The 19,181-nt window shown below is 38.5% G+C and overlaps 1 protein-coding gene across 4 annotated transcripts in view; it reads right to left on the bottom strand.

The window, feature by feature from the left end:
• MAP3K15 (mitogen-activated protein kinase kinase kinase 15) overlaps window positions 1-19,181 on the bottom strand; it is an 81,025-nt gene that overhangs the window by 27,958 nt on the left and 33,886 nt on the right. For all 4 annotated transcript variants that reach the window (XR_005952313.1, XM_041400003.1, XM_041400002.1 and 1 more), the window contains 7 exons: window positions 15,176-15,369; window positions 12,808-12,976; window positions 11,410-11,516; window positions 3,105-3,275; window positions 2,120-2,232; window positions 956-1,115; window positions 199-349 (listed from right to left, as the gene is read on the bottom strand). Coding sequence is in view for 3 of the 4 variants with exons in the window: in XM_041400003.1 (XP_041255937.1) it covers window positions 199-349; window positions 956-1,115; window positions 2,120-2,232; window positions 3,105-3,275; window positions 11,410-11,516; window positions 12,808-12,976; window positions 15,176-15,369 (1,065 nt within the window). In the remaining variant the exon portion in view is untranslated. The remainder of the gene's footprint in view (window positions 1-198; window positions 350-955; window positions 1,116-2,119; window positions 2,233-3,104; window positions 3,276-11,409; window positions 11,517-12,807; window positions 12,977-15,175; window positions 15,370-19,181) is intronic.

Raw genomic sequence — 19,181 nt, forward strand, 5'->3', positions numbered from 1 at the left:
GTATTTCTTAGAATACTTTTAGGGTGGTGAGTTAATTTTTTAATAGCATAAAGATGAAGAAAGTACAGGGGTTTCGTTCATGCAGTGAAACAACAGGCAGTTAAGTTTTCAAGTATTATGTTTAGAGTCTTCCAATTCTTGTAATATCCTATCCAGAAACATAAAACATACAAAACTTGTTTGGACATAACATCTTACTGGAAATCTCAGTCCATTAGTTGTTTCTTTCGTTGCCTCAAAAATTATATCTAGCCAGAAAGCCAATCTTTCTTGTTTAGGAGAATGTTCTATGGTGAGTTTCTTGAAACGCTGAATCAACATCAGATTCTGAACTAATGATTTCAAGTACCTAGAATGTATTGAATTAGTGAGTTAACAGAGAGAAAACAAAATACGACCAGATTCTTAAACCACTTAACTGACTTGAGACATCCAAAATTAAATGTGTTTTAAAAGCTACCACAGTAGAAATGGTAGTGTTGATTTTTACAGATTTCTGGAAAGAATAGCAAGTTTAGACAAAGCCTTGAGTCATAAGCTCACATGGGTGTTCATGAACAATAGCTTTTTGCAAATGGGTATAGTTACACAAGTAGTTACATGGGGATTAGACAGGATATGATGAACTAGAACATGGTGGAGGGAAGCAGCAGTTATCTGAACTCTGAAAACAATGGTTTCTCAATTTTTCACAATTGCTTCACAAGGAATTATTACTAACATCCGAATTATTTCTTATAAAATATGTGCTTCAATGGGACATAACCTGACAATGTTGGATAACTTAATTTCTCACCTTCCCCCTTCCTTCTCATAATAAAAAAAACAGAGCGTAAGTCAGAGTTACAAACAATCTAAGATGGAAAAATCCAGTTAAGTTATCCAGTGCAAGATTTTTTAGATTTGTGTATTTCCCCATAGTTTAGTACTTGAGCAACAGCCTTCTTCCACATACCACACTGGAGGTTTCAGCTTAAAAAGCTTCTCTGCTGCTTGTACTGCTTTACCAACGTCACTTGCCAGCATGCTCACACTGAAGAACTGTCCCACATCCCAGTAATTGTTCATTTTTTCTAGGCTTCCTTTTCTTCCCAATAAACTGTTTAACCGTACACCTGTAAAATTTTAATTGGAAACCACAATTTTCTATCAGTAAAGCACTCTTTTGTGTTTTTTACTGGTAAGTTGATGTGTAAAAGACTAATTTAAGACTTGATTAAGCATTACTGATGAAAATAAAGAGGAGTAAGTTTTCCCCAAAAAACCACATTGCACAATACAGAAGAAGGATCTGCAAATCATACCTCCAGTACAGAACTCCTATTACACAGGGCTGAAAAACCTCCTTTACTTCCTGTCTGGGCTATCTGCATCCTGATTCTCAGTGTAAGATGCACAAATCTGTGTCTTCATCTGCATTTACTGCAAGTGAACCATGGCTAGAGGTTCGCACAAGTCCACCCCAGAGCAGGGTCTGCAAAGGTGGCTTTAAATAATTTTTCATTCTTAACATTTAAGGCTCAAATATGCATTTCAGATAAGACCAGCTTCCAAATATGTTCAACTATTATTTCCCTAGGAGGATCTGCATATCTGTTTCTATTATGGGATTTCTTTGTAAATGTAAAGTGATGTGTTTTAGTTAGCACATACATGGAAGACGTGACTGACTCTAGGTAGACAAGTAACTCTCCTGGCACGTCCTTCCAGCCATACTTCTTGTGGATCTCTCAACTCAGTGATAACAGAAACCCTTTCCTGGCATTTCTGAGGAGAACTGGGCCACACTGTCTCTTCCTGTTTTTGTGCCCTGTTGACTCTGCAATGGGATAATCTCTGTGGTGCAGTAAAGGCAGTTTACAGATGGTGCTGAAGTTGGTCCTTTGTTGTTCTCCAATATCTGGGGCCCTTTAGATGGGCCATGATACCAGAAAGCTGCTCCAAGGCAGCCAGAAGGAAAATGTGCCTTTGAGATCCCTGTGCTTTAGAATGCCATCCAGGACCCACCACGAAAAAGCCTGAACCGTCTGTGCAACCCATCACTGCAAGTATTTTGTTTTCTTCATAGGGAGAGAGGCAGAAAACTTGCCTGTGGCACTGTGTGTAGGTAGCTATTTACCTATTTTTCTCAGTTCCATTGAGCTTTCAAACTGTTGTCCTGCAACAAGCAGCAAAACTGCAAGGTTAATTCCAGAATAGAGAGTTGGCTGGAGCTCAAATCCTTTGCGGTACCTGCAGAGTCAAGAATTCACATCTCACTGTTTAGAAGAACTGAAATATTGCAAAGTTTTGGTAGGTATTTTAAGCTCTTGATTTACTGTAAGGATTATATGGCTAGTTGGCACCAACGGCCCCAAACCCTTCGTTTTAAAGCTTCATACTCATTAAAGGTAACTGAGACACAGCTGACACACACTGAATGCCTGCCACTAGCTGGTGCAGGATCAAGAGATCCACCTGAAGCTTGCAAGATCACTGCTACCCATCCATGTTGCATGGGGGGGAAAAGAGGTGGTGAGGGAGAATATTGCACAATTGCAGTTCAAACCCACATTGCTAAAATTAGTGAACTCAGAAGTATGATTATACAAACACATCTATATGAACATTATGCCAGTGAGAGCCTGTGTGCATATGCATGCATATTTCTTAAGTGAATATGCACGTTCTTAAGAAAATTTACAACAAAGTTCATCACTGTTTTTCCTTATAAACAGTAGATCATTGCATTTCCTGGGGATCCAGCATGGAAACAATCCTTGCACAGAGGACTAACATAACTCTATGATCTCACTTGTATTTCATTTTGGCCTTAAGACATATAAATTATATATTTCCTCAATAAAGACACAGGTTAGTCAACACCCCTCCCAATAAAGTGCATCATTCAATTTCCAGGAGAGTTTATAAAGAGAAGCAATGAAATACATATACAAAGATCTGATGCTCAGTAAACCACTTATTCAAACAGGACCCTGAAAAACAGACAAGTGGAACAACTGATCTTCTAATTGTTACAGCCCTGCTTTTCATATCCAGAAGTTAAAAGCCTGAAAATGCTTTTAAACAGATTTCTTTTTGGTGGGTTTGTTCTTTTTCGTTACCATTCAATGGAATGATCTCGACTATTGGTATCTTTACAGTCAGAATCAAGAAACATATCCTTGTAGATCCTCCCACATAAGCAAAACATGTCTGGAGCAGGGTGATCACATGTCTGCAGGACTTGAAGCATAACTTGTAGTGCCTTCTCTCTGTCACCTGCATTATTTCTTCTGAAATCAAATACAGAGAATAATATAAATGAGACCTGAAACAGTAATTGCAAGATAGGAGAACAGTATCCTTCATCTATCCCACAATCCATCCATCATTACTATACATACTCTTGACTTTATTTAGACTGACACTCTTGACTTTATTTAGACTGATGCATGATTGTTGGTTGATTGATAAAACCCAAATTCACTCTCCTGTCATTGGTCTCTATGTGCAGGTCACATAAGAACTGATGCAAACTCAGAACTACTCTTTGACAAAAATCTGCCATCTAATTTGGTACCTTCCTGTGTACACAGGCACACTCTGAACATCCTGCAGTGAGAACATCCTGCCTGTTTAGTGTTCATTCCTGAAAACACTCAACAAAAATGGCCATTTTCAGCATTCAGTGTGACAGATCATTCAGCTGTGTCCAAGACTTGTAATCTTGAATCCACAGGATCCAGAAACAATACCAGGAAATACCAACTAATTGCAGGAGAAACCAGGTCAGTCCAATCTTATCCAAAAGAATGACAGAGCTCAATATGGAGGCCTTTGAACTCCAACAAGAATAGAAGGGTGAAATTGAGCTGTATTTCTTAATTAAAATTCTTCAGATTAGAAAAGGATTTGGAAAACAAACAGCTGTGATACAGCATGTTTTGACAAACATTTAACAATTGTGTTAATAAGAAAATGGTGATTAAATAACATTTCCATTCCTTATTATTATTAAACAGTCATATTTTTGGCCTCCATTTACCCTGCTGTTTTTCTAAGTTCAGAACTCAATATTCACTGCAAAAAGTCACTTAGAACAAACAACAATGTCTATTTGCAAGAGTAATGCAAACACAGCTGAAGAGTTTAATAGCCTCTTCAACACTTTTTTTCATCACCAGAGAGATTTAAAATATTTACCAACCCCTTTTTAGAACTGTTTACAATTTTCCAATCCCCACCTAGGTACCCATGAACACCCAGGTATCCATCTACAAGGACTATGAGTACTTTGTCAGCAATACCAGTAGCAGATAATGGTTTCTGGTAAATGTATTACTTGCATGCCCCAAAAGGATTAATATTTACTGTAAAGGGACCCTGTTCCTTAGGTAACCATCTGATGCAATAAGACCAGTAACGGCACATCTGTAGCAAAATTCAGGCTTCTGTGCATGTTAGGTGATGGAGAACATCTAATAAGATTAAACAGCTTTGTAGCTGGTTGTGAAGGCTTTATCCTGCCTTTGATGTCACTGGCAGAGCATAAACTTTCACAGCAAGTACTTGAATATTTTTAAAGTCTTTTTTCTTCATATTAACTGCTTGGAAATAAATATTGGTCTTCTGTAATCAGCACACAAGGAGAAAGTTGGTATATTTTTTCAGTTTTACAAGAAATAAACAGGAGGTAAAAACTGTGGGAGTAAATCAATTGCACAGGTCAGCATGCTCTAACCAAACTTCTTCTGGTCAAACCAGATTCCTTCACTAGAAGTACCCAAGTTTCACTGTTGTTAACATTAAAGCACAGAAAATTGAATAAACAGAGCTTAGAACAAAATTAAACCCCGATATTAAAGTCCAGTAGTTCCCTGGTCTTGTATAGTGACCACAAAAGTTGGTATGTGTTCTGAGCTCTTCCTGAAAACACAAGAAATGCACAACTAAAACCTAATGTTCCACTTTAGCATGGAAACAGAAAATATAAAAATCACTGCTTTCCCAGACTTGACTCAAGTCTGTCTTCTGTGAAATAGGTTATTTATTAATGTTGATCTTAAGAGGTGTTAGGTACTGATTGAAAAAAGCATAACTAAAGAAACAAATACAATGAACAAATCAAAACACTGCTTAAAATGGGACATTGTGCAGATTAACTTCTCTGGTCATCAAAGGATGAACCTGTACACACCAAATACAACAACAGGAGAGCATTACAAAGGACCAAGGCCTAAATAAGCACTGTACTAGAGAACTTAAAATGAAAGATGTCTCTCTCTTATAAGTAAAAAATTACTGTTAAAAATAATTAAATTCAACAAAATTTAGCACATGACAAATATACACTCATCTAACAGGATATAATTAAACAATAATCAGTTTAGGTATCTTCATATTAGACCCTATTTTTCACTGCAGCAGAATTCAATGCCCATTGAGTAATATAAAACCCATACACCAATTATGATAATTTACAAATTTAGGAAATTATCAGCTTCTAAATCCCAAAAAGAGGGGGTAAACAAAGAAAAAAACCTGAACAACCTGAAAGATCACATAAGCTCCAAGCAAGTTCTCTGAAGCCTGTGTGAAAACACTCTGTTGGATAATATACAGAACCTGTTATGCTTGGCCAAGACAGATTTTCATTTCTTATTTCAGACCCCACACTTTGTCAGGTCTGCCTGCCTGACAGCTCCTAATTTGTTTCAAGGTGCCTTAATACAGATCTGTGGTCTTATCAAGCGTAGAAGAGATTACCTTAAATCCTCAAGGCTTAGCACTGACTTCGATTTTTTTTTAAACCAATCTCAGCTATGTTAGCTTCCCCATGCTCCCCAGCTCCCATTCAAAGCCACACTAGAACAAATCACAAAAAGCCATGTCATAAAGGACTGCTGCAGGTCATCTAATAGAATCTCCCTCTCACAGCAGGTCCACGGCCCAGCACAAGACCATGGCAGCCTTGGCTGTGTCTCAACAGCTGAATCTATTAAACCTCCAAGCATGGAGGTGCCACAGCCTCTCTGAACAGGGAAAGCTGAAATACTGTCTATGGTGATGCACAGGCATGAGAAGGAAGGTAGAAAATGTTTTCTTTATGGAATAACTTGGTGCACCAGGTGAGATTTGCAAAGTATATCTCCTGAATATGCAGTTTTATAAGCCAGAGCAGAATCTCAACAGGCAGCTACAAAAATTACCCTACCAGGTCATTTTACTGCTCCTGGGTGCTTACAGGCCATCTTGCACTGAAACACAAATGTCCCTCATGGTGTCACACAAACAAGTCAACTTTAGGAATGAAACAGAATTTTGAAATAGGCATTTTTCAATGGTGTTCTTCAACACACAATCTGTTAAACTCTCCACATCTGGAAGAAGGTATGTCCTACCTTAAAGAAGTTTGCACACACCCAGTGAAAATACAAGCTACTTTTCATATTTTTGGGGGGTTTAGGGGGCACAGTTTTTAGTATCACTATTCACAATCTGAAAATTCTTTCAAAATACAGTTTTAATGGTCAATGAGGTAAGAAAAAGGAGTACTACTACAATTTATTTAGAAACTATATTAAAAATCCCACAGGCCTTGGAAAGTGTTTCATAAAACTACTTTTTTTTTCTTACTGCTTTCTTTGTTAGCACATGTTAGTCCTCCTACTGCAATTGTTACTTTGTGAGAACTTGCAGAGAAACCAGAGATAATGAATCTACATTATCTGAACATGACAGCAGCAGAAATTGCTGCCAGTTAAGAAAGAGATCTGTGAGTTACTTCCAAAAACTAGGGCAATTATGAAAATATCCTAGTGCTCAATAAAACATTGCCAAGTGTCCCCAGGCACAATGCTAGGAATTAAAAGGAAATGGACAAGAAATAAAAATTAAAAATGTAAAATCATGATGCCTTTTACAAATACCCAGCACATTAATTGTCAGTACTGTGTACAGTTTTAAGCTTTATTTAAAAAGGAAACGGAACTATCAGGATTAGGGGAAAAAAATTCAAATTGAGGGAATGATCGATGACACAGAATTGTTTCTGTATGAAGAAATCTTCAATAAACTAAGGTTTTTCAGACAGAAATGGCTACAGAGGAATTCTTTTTCCTAAAACAAAAGTTGTCCTGCAGGGCACCTTTACAGCCTCTAATCACTTCCTCGAAATTCGTGCCAGTGTTCTGCTGCCAGTTTGGTTCAACCAAACCCTCCAGATCTGTCTGTTGACTCTACCATGTTTCTTCAATCACAGAAGCAGTCTTCTCACTTCCCTGGTCTACACAAGCCTCTTATATCTCCCTGTCCTAGCCAACTATTCACTCCTCCTTTACCTCCCTGAATTATTCTGTAGGGCAACAAACTCCTATCTTACCTGGAATAGCACCTGGAACACCCAGTAAAAAATAAAAGTAGGTTTTTTTCTCTCTCTTTGATATCATAGCTCCTTTCTTGCTCTCCAAATCCATCCTCTTGATGGCAAATCTTTCTCTACACTCCAGTCTTTATCAAGAGACCTAGTTTTAAATATTCCTAAACCAAAAAAATATCTTCCTGCTTCACAGACTGGTTTTACCAGCTTTAAAGAATTGGCATGGTTACAGAGCCAGAACTACACTCAGTGAACCAGGCCTTTGCCCAACAAAGTCAACAGGAACAGCATGTATTTCACTGGAACAAGAATTAGCTCACTCTGTTGGTAACAGGTGCTGTAATCTCTTTTTTTTTTCTCAGCTATTTGTTCACATCTTCCCCTGTACGGTTTCTATCTAGCTAGCTAGATGGAGAAGACTATAGATGACAAAAAAACTTTTGTATTAATGGAAAGTATTTTCTCACGGGAATACACATTTGCTTTCCTTTTAATTTTCTGTCTTAATGACAGCAGAAACATTTTAAAAAAATCTTTAAATTATTAAGAAATATGAGAACTTATTTTAACTAGAGTTAGTACACTTGCATTCTCACTTACAATCAGAGACTGATTTTTGAGTTAAGAGACATTTCATTGAGGATGTAATGTGCTTGTAGAATCTTCAGTATTTGAAACAGTGAGTGAGGAAAGCAAGACCCTAAATTAGGCTTTGACAAGAACTAAATTTGCAAGCCTCCAGACCGATATGACACAAAAAAACTAGCTTTTTTCCCTCCCTCATATACACTTCAGGTACTTAATGAAAGCCAGGCATATAAAAGGAGGAGGCCCACAACATGTTTTTTTACTAAATTTGAGTAATCACAGAACAGAACATTCTAAATACCCCAGTGCTTATCAACGGAAGCAATTTTCTGTGGCTACTATTATTCACAATTACTAATATTATTCACAATTACTCGTGATTTTCTACTTGCACCCTATTACACCCTTCACTTGTTAATTGCCTTCTTTTATTATGGTACTGGAATATGTTGCTCGTTAAAACACAGCATGCTAAGTTAAATAATAGTCACTGCAGCTGTCCTCATCTTTAATATAAAGGAAGACAGAAGTGCCCTGGAAAAAGACTAAAATTTTCACAGTTCTGGCCTCATTCCAGGACTGGGTTTGGTTTTAAAGTCCACTCTGTTTTTAACAGATTTTGGCATACCCTTGGGCCTCTTTGCAAGTTTCCAGGACATTATAACTCCAGCTCTGGTAAATAAGACCAATTAGAAAATTGTCCTTACACAGTGCTTGCCTCCCAGGCAAGGTATACCATGGACTGAAACAAACAGCCATCCACATTTGGAACACCCAGCCCTCAATTGCACAGCATCTCACTTCATACCACAGCTGTGAATACAAATATTGAAAATACTCATGCTGCACATCTGGACTGAACTTATACCTAAAGATGTCTAAATTAAGATACAATCAGACTTACATCTCAGCTGGGAGGCAACAGGGAACAATGTCTTAAACCAGCCTGTCTCTGTACAGAAGAGAGTACTGTCTGCTCTGTTCCTATGCTACATCCAAATTATTTAGCTTAAGACACTGGAAAAGCAATAGCCCTTTGCTCCATCACCCTAGGACAGTGATGTATTCAGATTGCCCAGGCCTGGAAACAAGCACAAGCCTGCCATTGCAAACATCCATTGTTAGCCTCTGATAACAGACATGGGAGATGACAAATCCAAGATGCTCTCAGTTCTGCTCTGAAATGGCAGCCAGAGAAGAAGAAAGACAGCAATCTAGGACAGTGGCTGTGCTCAAACACCTGCCACATGAATCAGGGCTCCAGACATCAGCATGGAAGTGTCTGCCTGCCCTACATATGGCAGTACCTGTCTGCACAGTACCCATCAGTGAGGCCCAGGCTTGCTTTGCTTATGATCCAAGCCAGGTCAGACGCAGGCTCTGAGGCAGAGGACATGCAGCTAGGCTGGAACGGCACAGAACCTAAAGTGAAACATGGCTGTCCTTAGCACTATTTGTTAACCTGGACCTACACACAGCTGTGCCTCAGACTGGGCTTGTGCCCAGCTGCTGAAGCAGCAGAGCCCTGAGGTGCCCAGAACCAGCCCTGCAGCCCCTCCTGCCATGGTGCTGGCTCTGTGCAGCACTACAGCAACTCTGACTTGACAATGCAAGTGACACCAATGGCCAGGAGAACTCAGTTACAGAGTCCAAGGGGAAATAAACTAATTACTCTCTCTGGATCACAGTTCTAGTATACTTTTTAATGAAATTAAGCACACATTAACATTCTGCAGGGTCACATAGTCTTACAGCGGCTAATTCTGTTCTGCATATGATGTATTTTTTTCCTGGGAGGCTCAATCAGCTGTACTTATCAACATTAATACTGTTCTGTATGTTGAAATTAATAGACTATGAACTGAAAACATAGTTCTTTATTTTAAAGATAGCTTCTGATAGAAATCACTAGAAATAATTTGGTTTTAAAACAGACAAAATTAGGTATTCAAAATTTTCATGCATGTGAGATGCTAAATGCAACATTTTAGGCATCATTTTGAACTAAGTGGACTTGCTCAAAAAATGTTTAAATCTGTTTAAAGCTTTTGAGTTTTGTCCATTATTTTGTTTGAAAAAGGCAAAAACATCTGTAGAAGCCAAAATCTGCATTCTTTCCAATGAAAAACCAGTCATTTATTTCTGAAAATCTTTTCTGTAGAAATGCTTAAATAGTTCCCAAAAGAAAACAAGGAGCGTCATGCTGGATTGGGCTAATAATAATTTTAATGAAAGCTGTTGACAGGCAAAGCAAGTTCATGAGCAATTAATTTTATCTTGTCTTACCAGGGTGCTATTGGCATTGTCAAAACAGAAGATTTAATGGCAGGGATTTCACATGCTGCTCAAAATACAAAGAATTTGAAGACCAAGACAGTAAAGGAGCTTGCCAATTTTGTTATGCACATCTAAATGAGTAAGTTTTAAAAACTGATTATATTAAGACATTACCTAAGGACAAGGCATGATTCCAGCATTATTCTTACTGGCAAATTTCAACATTTTGAGTCAAATTCCTGAAATAATTTTTAAAAGTTCTGAAAAATAAGGCTAAATCCATATGCAGTATTTTTATGAGCAATAGTTTAATGTTTACTCTTGTGTCTGATTAAACTGTCAGACAGGACCAGATTTATTACCATTTTCCAGAAAATGCCACAGGAACTGCATTTCCAGATCTATTATTAAGTTCTTAATCTCTTTGATTAATGCTATCCTGATGTTGTCCAATGCTGATTTTTAGTTAGCTAATTCACAATTAGCTAGCTAATTTAATTTAGCTTTAGTTAGCTAAGTCACAGTCTTTAATAGTATGTGGATCACATCTAGTCTGTTACTTCTATTATTACATATGATTTCATTTGCATAAGGTCTATTTTCTCTGACAATCTTAATGGAAATTCTTTAGAAACTGAGTAATTATCATACATACGTACTACAAAAGTCTGTACCTAACTATAAGAGTTCAATAGTATTTCAGTGTATCCTGAAGTAATGATGTGCCTGCAGGTCCTGATGATCATCCAGCCTTCCAAGGAAACTCTACCATAAATGTGAATTCGTGGATCAAGCAGTGCTTTTTAGCTATTACTTTAATAAATCACTCATAACTCTATCACACTAAATATTTGAGGACATTCAGAATAATCAGTGACTCAGATTAAACAATCTCAGACTGACCAAGAACCCCTTGGACTGGGAGTCTTCGGCAGTTAGTCAGGTGGTCTTTGGAACAGATCCACTCTCTCCTAGTTGCTGACAAAACAATGGTTGTTGGAAAGCAACAATTTCAAAAGTTACAAACTGTCCTGGTGCACTGTAAGTATGGCATTAAGGAGAGATGACTGTGATGAATGTGTGCAGAAAGGGAAGGGAATTTGATATTATCTGCACTATAAATTTACATATAAGCCCATATGGAACAGCAATAAAATGAAACAACTTCAATCAATCACCCTTACCGATTCAATGCAAAAGCATAATGAAACTTAATGTTGTGTTGATCAGCCAGGTCACAGGTAGGAAGCATTTCTAGTGTTTCTACCAGCTTCACCATAGCATCATAGTCCTGGTATGAAATGTAAAACAACAAAAAGGATTGAAATAGAATAAACTGAAAGGAGGAAAGCATCACTGAGCTAAAACATATCATGAGCATATGTATTGTATCACAGCTTCTCAGGTGACTGTTCCTAAGAGAAACAGCCACGCAGGCTGTGTAGGAACACACAGGGATTTTGTCTATCCATGTCAGTGCCTGCCTCTTCCTCACCACGATGCCCAAACTACTGAATCCCTCTAGCTAGTGTGATCAATTACTCTCCCAACACCAGAAGAAGAGATGACAAGTGTGGCTTTTTTCAGGCCTTATTAAGATCTTCTAGTGAATGACACCTCACCAGGTCACCGTGGACTCAACCACAGCTGTCTCTGAAGTACATCAGCCACTTGTGCACTCATTTGGGTTACTCAGGGGTAACCCACATCTACAGTGCTGCAGAGGCCAATTTACTGACATTTCAAAGGGCCTTGTGTTACTGAATCCTTTCGTTCAAAACATGTTTTAATATGAGTACATTTCTCAAGGGAGACTTTTCATGATCATCAGAGCCAATCCAAATGAAGTTGGATAAAGTGCTGTAGGGAAAATATGCATTTCAGAATGGAAGGTTTGGTAATGAAGAATGATGTGGTCACCCATTACTCTCACAACCCATTTATACACAAGAAATAAATAACCAACTTAGCTCCTGATGGGACAAAAAAAAAACTATAGAATGGTTGAAATTCTATTTGAAAATGGATGTCAAACACACAGATCACCAATTTGGAAAAACAGCTGCTTTAGCAAAAGCAGAATTTATTTTTAAAAATTTAAACAAGTAAAAAAGGTGTAGTTAGATTTTAAAAGCAAATTAATGTTTCATGGAATTATAGTTCTCAATTTGGGCATCTCTAGCCAGTACAATGGTCATAATAAATGCATTTTCTTCATTTCTAAATATATTTAATTTTATGGGGGGAGGGAGGAAAGGTAGGGGAGAGGAGAGCAAGGAAAGCATCTTGTTTCAGTAGGGATTTTTGCTTTTTTTCTTTTTAAGGAAGTTAAAAATTACTAAAAGCAAAGGGAGAGACCTTGGGAAGTCACCTAATCTGAGTCTCTTGTTCACAGGCAAAGTAAGGAAGAGTCTCTATCCCCTTAAACTGCCCAAAAGACAATCCAAACTTACACAATGTAACAACTGCTCCCATTTAGTGTCAACTTTGAATCACTGCTTATCAAACAAAGAAGCACAGGAGAACAAACAAGAGCCAAAACTGCACAGTAAAATAATCCACCTTAGTCTTTAAGCACATACCTGAATGTCTCTGTAAGAAAGAAGCAGGTTTATGACAATGTCAGAAGTCAGCACTTCAGTATTATCCATACGAAGCTTAATCCTGGCCAGCTCCTTAGCCAGTTCATCTCCTTGGTACTTCTCTCTAGCTTTTCTAATGTCATTTAGCAGTGTTTCTTTATAATAGGCACTAAAGAAATAGAAGTTAGACATAGGGGAAGAAGACTGTTAGACATTTCTTATGAAACATGGCTATGCTTCTAATAAAAAGTTTAATTTCTAATAAAAAGTATAATTTCCTCAGAGTGAGGTCCACATCAAATGTTTCCACATTTTCATTAACAACTTACAAACATTCCACCTTGCCCCACCTCAGACTGTAGGGCAATGTATCAATATGCTTATAACCAGGATCCTGAGGCAATTTTACCAACACAGGAAAACTGGAGCATTTCTTTGCCCATTACTGACCCTGACAGATGTGGCACTTTGTATCATAAAAAAGGCTGCATCTGAGATAATGAAGTGACACAGAGAAGAAACACCAGCGTGATGTAAAGAGGAGATATATTATTTTATCACGGAAGCTGGAAGGAGACTTTCCAACACAGAAACTAAAACAAAAAACAAGCCAACAAAAGCAGATTTAGTTGCCATCTCTTTGATGTACATAATACATTATGTGGGTAGGATCTTTGTAAAAGCCTCCAGTAAGTGCATCTTATTTACACTAATATCGGTGCACAATCCAACATCAGCGCTTTTGTAAATTGAAAAAATAATATGTATATTGTCAGCATGACAAGTATGAATGGCCTCAACAAGCTACTTAGGGGTAAATTTATCCTGGAGCAGGCCATGGAGTCTCTAGTTTGGAACTTAGCAGGTGCCACCTGACAGATACTCCCGTGCATACAAGCCCCTTCTTGCTCACAAATGAGTATTTCAAAGCATTAAATCTTGCTTAGCATAAGCCCTCCACACAGCAAAGAAAATTAAGTTCTCTGTCTCACACACATTATAATCAAAGCAACAAGGTCACAGTAAGCACTACTGGCAAGCACAGCCTCACACAGTGCAAGCACAGAAACAAGGCCAAGAGCAGGCATGACTGTAAGGTGGGATCAAGACCAGCCAAGAACCCCCAAAGACTTCAAACCCATTTCCAGAAAGATCTAGAAGAACAGATTGCACGTAACTAATTTGCATACACAGTGAGAAACTGATCTCTAGTGCAGGGAAAACTTATTTATAAAAAAAGAAAAATTCCCCAGAAAATCCAGGGTGCTTGCCCTGCATATGCATCCCAGGACCATGGAAACCCCAGCTGGACTGACACTGGAGCCAGAATTGGTGATCTCTCTTTCTTTCCTCCTCTCTGCCCCCCTTTAATTTATCTCTCTCCTTCTCTCTTCTCTTTCACCCTACACCCTTTATCCAAAGCACTCTGCTGTGCCTTGCACTAGAAGGTCAAGGATTAAAACACCAATTTTCCATGACAAGTGTGTAGTTTACTAATAAAACTTTGCAAACTTTTGCAGACCCTCTGACTTTTGTCATTCCTTTCAACCGCAAGCATCGAGGAATCTTGGGTGCTCCCTTCCCCTTCACGGTAGGATGTCACAGGAGGATCATCCATGGGACTGCAAGGATGGGACCACAAAAGAATGGTAGTTTTTTAGACAAGCCTTTCACTTGGGTGGGATGGCAATGGGGAAACAAATCTGAGGGCCCTCGGTGCTACCTCATGCTTCAGACATTAGGAAAATTAAAAACCAGAAACTCAGTCTCTATGAGTGTTTTCCAGAAATACATACAAAACAGAAATAGTTGCAGAATACAGGGTGAGCAACTGAGAAATAAAGACCTCCTTCTCCAGCCCCAATTCTCAAAACACCAACACTCCCTTGTAGAAATGGCTAAGCAGTATCATGTTTATTAAGTGGCACCAGAAGGTTAATATTTATAAATAAACACAAAACATGACACTTACAACTGAATGCCCATTGCTACCATGTATATATTTTATCTGATGACAGAAAAGGACAGTTTTTGACTCTGAACTCTATGAAGAATCTATGAGCTTAGCTCCTAGTATGACCTTATATACTGTAAAACTTAAGCACTTTATCTTACCCATGGACTGCCTTTGCTTTCTGGAAAGTAACTATAAATCAAATTCTAGCACAACACGGTTAGTTAACTGCAACAATTGCAGGCCAGGAATACAAAAAGCAGTAAAATTGGCAGCTTTTTTTGACACTACATTAAATGCAGTGAAAAATAAAAAATTGATAATCAATGCTACTACAAATTCTGTACCTTCTTTTTTCATAATATCAAAAAGAGACTATCAAAGGTTCTGGAACCGTATGTGTTGTAACATTACCATGATGTAACATGGACATCCTTGAGAAGGCTGAGAAACTTGTCCACCAGTGGGACACAAAATGGCCCCAGAATATTGTCCCAGCTGGGCTGCATGTACTCAGAGGCTCTTCGTTGGGCATCACTTTCACAGCAAAAGTAGTCAGCACAAGGTGTGACAATGTATGGAATAAAATAGTAATTGCCACTTGAAGCCTAAAATAAAAGCAGGAAGAGTTTAGAAAACAAATGGAAGTGGAAATATATTTGTGTACACACAGAATCTTCCGCTGACAGAAAAAACAGGTAGAGTAGTGCTGGTGTGTAAGAAGTTTTAGTGAACTGTTTAACACAAGATCTGCAAGCATTAAATTCAAGGAAATTTGTGTGGAAAAGTTACAAATATTACCAAAGCTGAAGAATAAGGGTCCAGGTTTGTTAAGTGACAATACAACAAAACTGTTCAATCTTCCCGTTTAATGCAATGCATGGACCCTAGCAGGGTCTGACAGTTACCAGCTGATGTTCTGTTCCCAAATTTTTGGCTTCAGAGACGTACTTGCATTCTCTAAGCTCACCCTGAGCTAGGAAATATATGATGCAGAGCTCCCCAAAAGGAGAGAAATACAGAAACATAGACACTGGAAGGACTTGATAGAGATGTTTAATCCAGAGGAGCCTACAAAACATCTGCTGCATGCTACCATCAAAATCCTAACCAGCCAAACCCCAAAACTTAGAAATGTTTTGTGATAGACTTTGTAGGACTTGTAACATAAAATTCTAGAAGTAAAACCCCAAAAAAATTTGATATGCCACATAAAATGTGTAAATACAACCAAGGTGCTGAAATGGGTGAGGGCACAAGAAATGGCCTTTCAGAGCCCAAAATCAGCAAGTTCAGAGTTTTCAGCCCCTGAGCACGACCCCACAAATCAGACCACTGTGAAGGCTTCCACAGCTGGGAGAAGCACCTGTATCCCATTCCAGCTATGACAACTCTGCTTAAATGGAAGGTGAACTTTATATTTGAGAGTAACTAGATGGGAGCACTGAGGCAGAGGTCACCATGATACACCTGCCATGATCAATTACCACTGTGTTGGAGACATCTCAGCACTGAAGTTGTACAGCAAAATCATACCTCTCCTTTCTTCACATTCTCTAAGCATGTAGAAAAGCCATAGCCATTTATAGTCACCTTGAACAATGGGAGAAGGCTGACATCATGAAAAGAATGGATATGAAGATGGCACATTTTTGAATGTATTAGTAAACTAGACAGGAGAAACAGACTGTTCACAGGAACTTAAAAATGTACAGCATGCAGTTACTAAAATGACAAATAAAAAACCTGTATCAGTACATCCTATTGCTGATCTGAGTGAGGATTTTGAATTTTAAATTATTTCTAGCAGATAAAGATCAAGTCATATTCCTTTCTTACAAACCCTAAGTTAAATTATCCCTGTTGTAACAATATAATTATCTGTTGGATGTTATCTTTACTTCCCAAAAAAAAAAAAACCTCAGAAAAACTGCAACCCAAGACATCAATATGGTAGCACAGTTTTGTCTCACGTTTATTCAAATAAACAATAAGTTCATTGCAACACAAAAGCGGCTTGTCTATAAAGTCTGTTCTTAAACCTTTAACAGCAAATTAGCTCTTCCTGCAATGAAAAAAACCCATCCAATTTGAAAGGGTAATATATCTTGAGATGCAAAGAGCTGCAGTTATCTATTGAAAAAGCAATTAAATTTTCAGAAAAAAAAATTAATTACACACGTGAAATACCGTATTAATCTTATCCTCAAACATTGTACTGTTATCCAGCCAACATATCATCTATTTGACTTAGATTTCTTGTCTCTTTTTGCATAGTGAAATCTATGCAAATAAATGCTCCTGTCTTCTAGCTTCTTCTGTACAATATTTACATGTAATAAATTATAAAACCCTTTCATATAGACTGTGTGGCCTAGGAAAGCCTTTCCTATCTTCATGATGTAAAAAACCAGTTCATCTACTTTTCTTACGCTAATAAGAATTAAAGATGGCTGAATATATCACCCTTGCTTTTTCTGACTTTCTGTTTAGGATGCTGGTCTCTGATACCAAAAACCAATAATTTTGAAAATTACTGTCTTGTCATACACCAACTATTTTGCTTTTTAAAGATAATGAATAAATGGTTTAGGTATATGTAAAGTAATGTATGTAGCAACCCTACCTGCATATGTATAGACATACATGTAATATCTGTAAACTATTACTTATCTAATTGTAATAGAATTATAACTTCATAGCTTATTAAGACTATATGATGTGTTGGTTAATTTCAGGATTAGAAACTAGGATATTTTAATTGTCTGATTTTGGGAAATTTTAAGTTAAAAATTACAGCCAAGCAGACTGAAGAAAAACCCCAAAACTCTGAATAGCTCATCATCCAGCGTATAATGCATGCCAGCACTGGAACTTTAGTATTTAATCACAACATTTTAAAACCACAAAACAAGCCACAAATTTAAGGGAAAAAAAACCAAACCACCAGAAAATAATTGCAAATAAGTTGAGAAAGGGTGCTGCTTTTCAGGTGAAATAGTTAAAGGAATTAAGCAGAAAGCCATGCCTTTGCTGAGAGGCTGAAAGACTGAAGCACACAGAGGCCATTTTTAGACTCTAGGCAAGCCCAGCCAAATGTAGAGTGATTTTTGTCTTAAAATATTTTCCAAATATTTTTTTAATGCAGTTAAAAGTAAACTTTTGACCTTAATATAAACACATTTTTAAAATTGTACTGGTAAAGTTATTCTGATGCAACTGTCACTTTGTGACAGAGATGTTACACTTGAATTAAAGGTAGGTTTTCTCCAAGTAAGTAATATTGAGTAAAAATCTCTGCACTTTCAAGGAAGGAATTACACCTGCCAAGCTAGTAGCACAATTATTTTACTTGAGCCATGCTATTAATTTTGCCACTCACTCAAGTACCAAGAATGCTTACTCCCCCTCACAGAGCAGTCAGAAGGAAAATACAGAAAGCAATAGAAAAGGAACTGCATTGACTCCAAGATATCACGAACTCCTGAGTGTTCAGGGAGTTTAACTCACTGTTGTTTCAAGTGTTAGGGTTTTCTGTGACATCACATTCCTATCCATCTTGCCATATAGGCAGGTACTGGATTTGCATGGCCAGGTTTTGGTAGTGGGAGGACCTTGGAGGCTACAGGAGCGGCTTCTGTGAGAAGCTGCTGGAAACTTCCTCCATGTCCAGCAGAGCCAATGCCAGCCAGCTCCAAGACAGATGTGCTGCTGGCCAAGGCTGGGCCAACTAGAAATGATGGTAACTCTTCTGTGGTAACAGATTCAAGGAGAAGGAAAAAAAGTTATTGCACAGATGTAACTGCAGTCACAGACAAGTGGAGTGAGACAATCTGAGAGGAACAACTCTGCAGACACCAAGGTCAGTGGAGAAGAAGGGGCAGGAGGTGCCCAGATGCTGGAGCTGAGATTCCCCTGCAGCCCATGGAAAAGACCGTGGTGAAGCAGCTGTGCCCTTGCAGCCCATGGAGGACAGGGATGCAGAGATCCACCCACAGCCCATGGAGGAGCCCCACACCAGAGCAGGTGGATGGCAAAGAGGAGGCTGTGACCCCATTTGAATCCTATGCTGGTGTGAGCTCCTGGCAGGGACCTGCAGACCTGTAGAGAGAGGAGTCCAGACTGGAGCAGGTTTCCTGGTAGGACTCGTGACCCCATGAGGGACTCATGCTGGTGCAGGCTGTGCCGGAAGGACTGCACCCCATGGAAGATTGGCCCATGTTGCAGCAGTTTGTGGAGAGCTGTTGCTTGAGGGATGGACTCACGTTTGTGAAGCTCATGGAGAACTGTCTCCCATGAGAGGGACTCCACACTGGAGCAGGGAAATTACTCCTCTCCCTGAGCAGTGGGAGAAACCACCTGTGATCAACTGACCATAACCCCCATTCCTGTCTCCCTGCATTGCTGGGATAGGAAGTAG

This window comes from Onychostruthus taczanowskii, unplaced genomic scaffold (assembly GCF_017590055.1).
Source record: "Onychostruthus taczanowskii isolate IOZ18803 unplaced genomic scaffold, ASM1759005v1 scaffold17, whole genome shotgun sequence".
Classification (NCBI taxonomy): Eukaryota; Metazoa; Chordata; class Aves; order Passeriformes; family Passeridae; genus Onychostruthus; species Onychostruthus taczanowskii.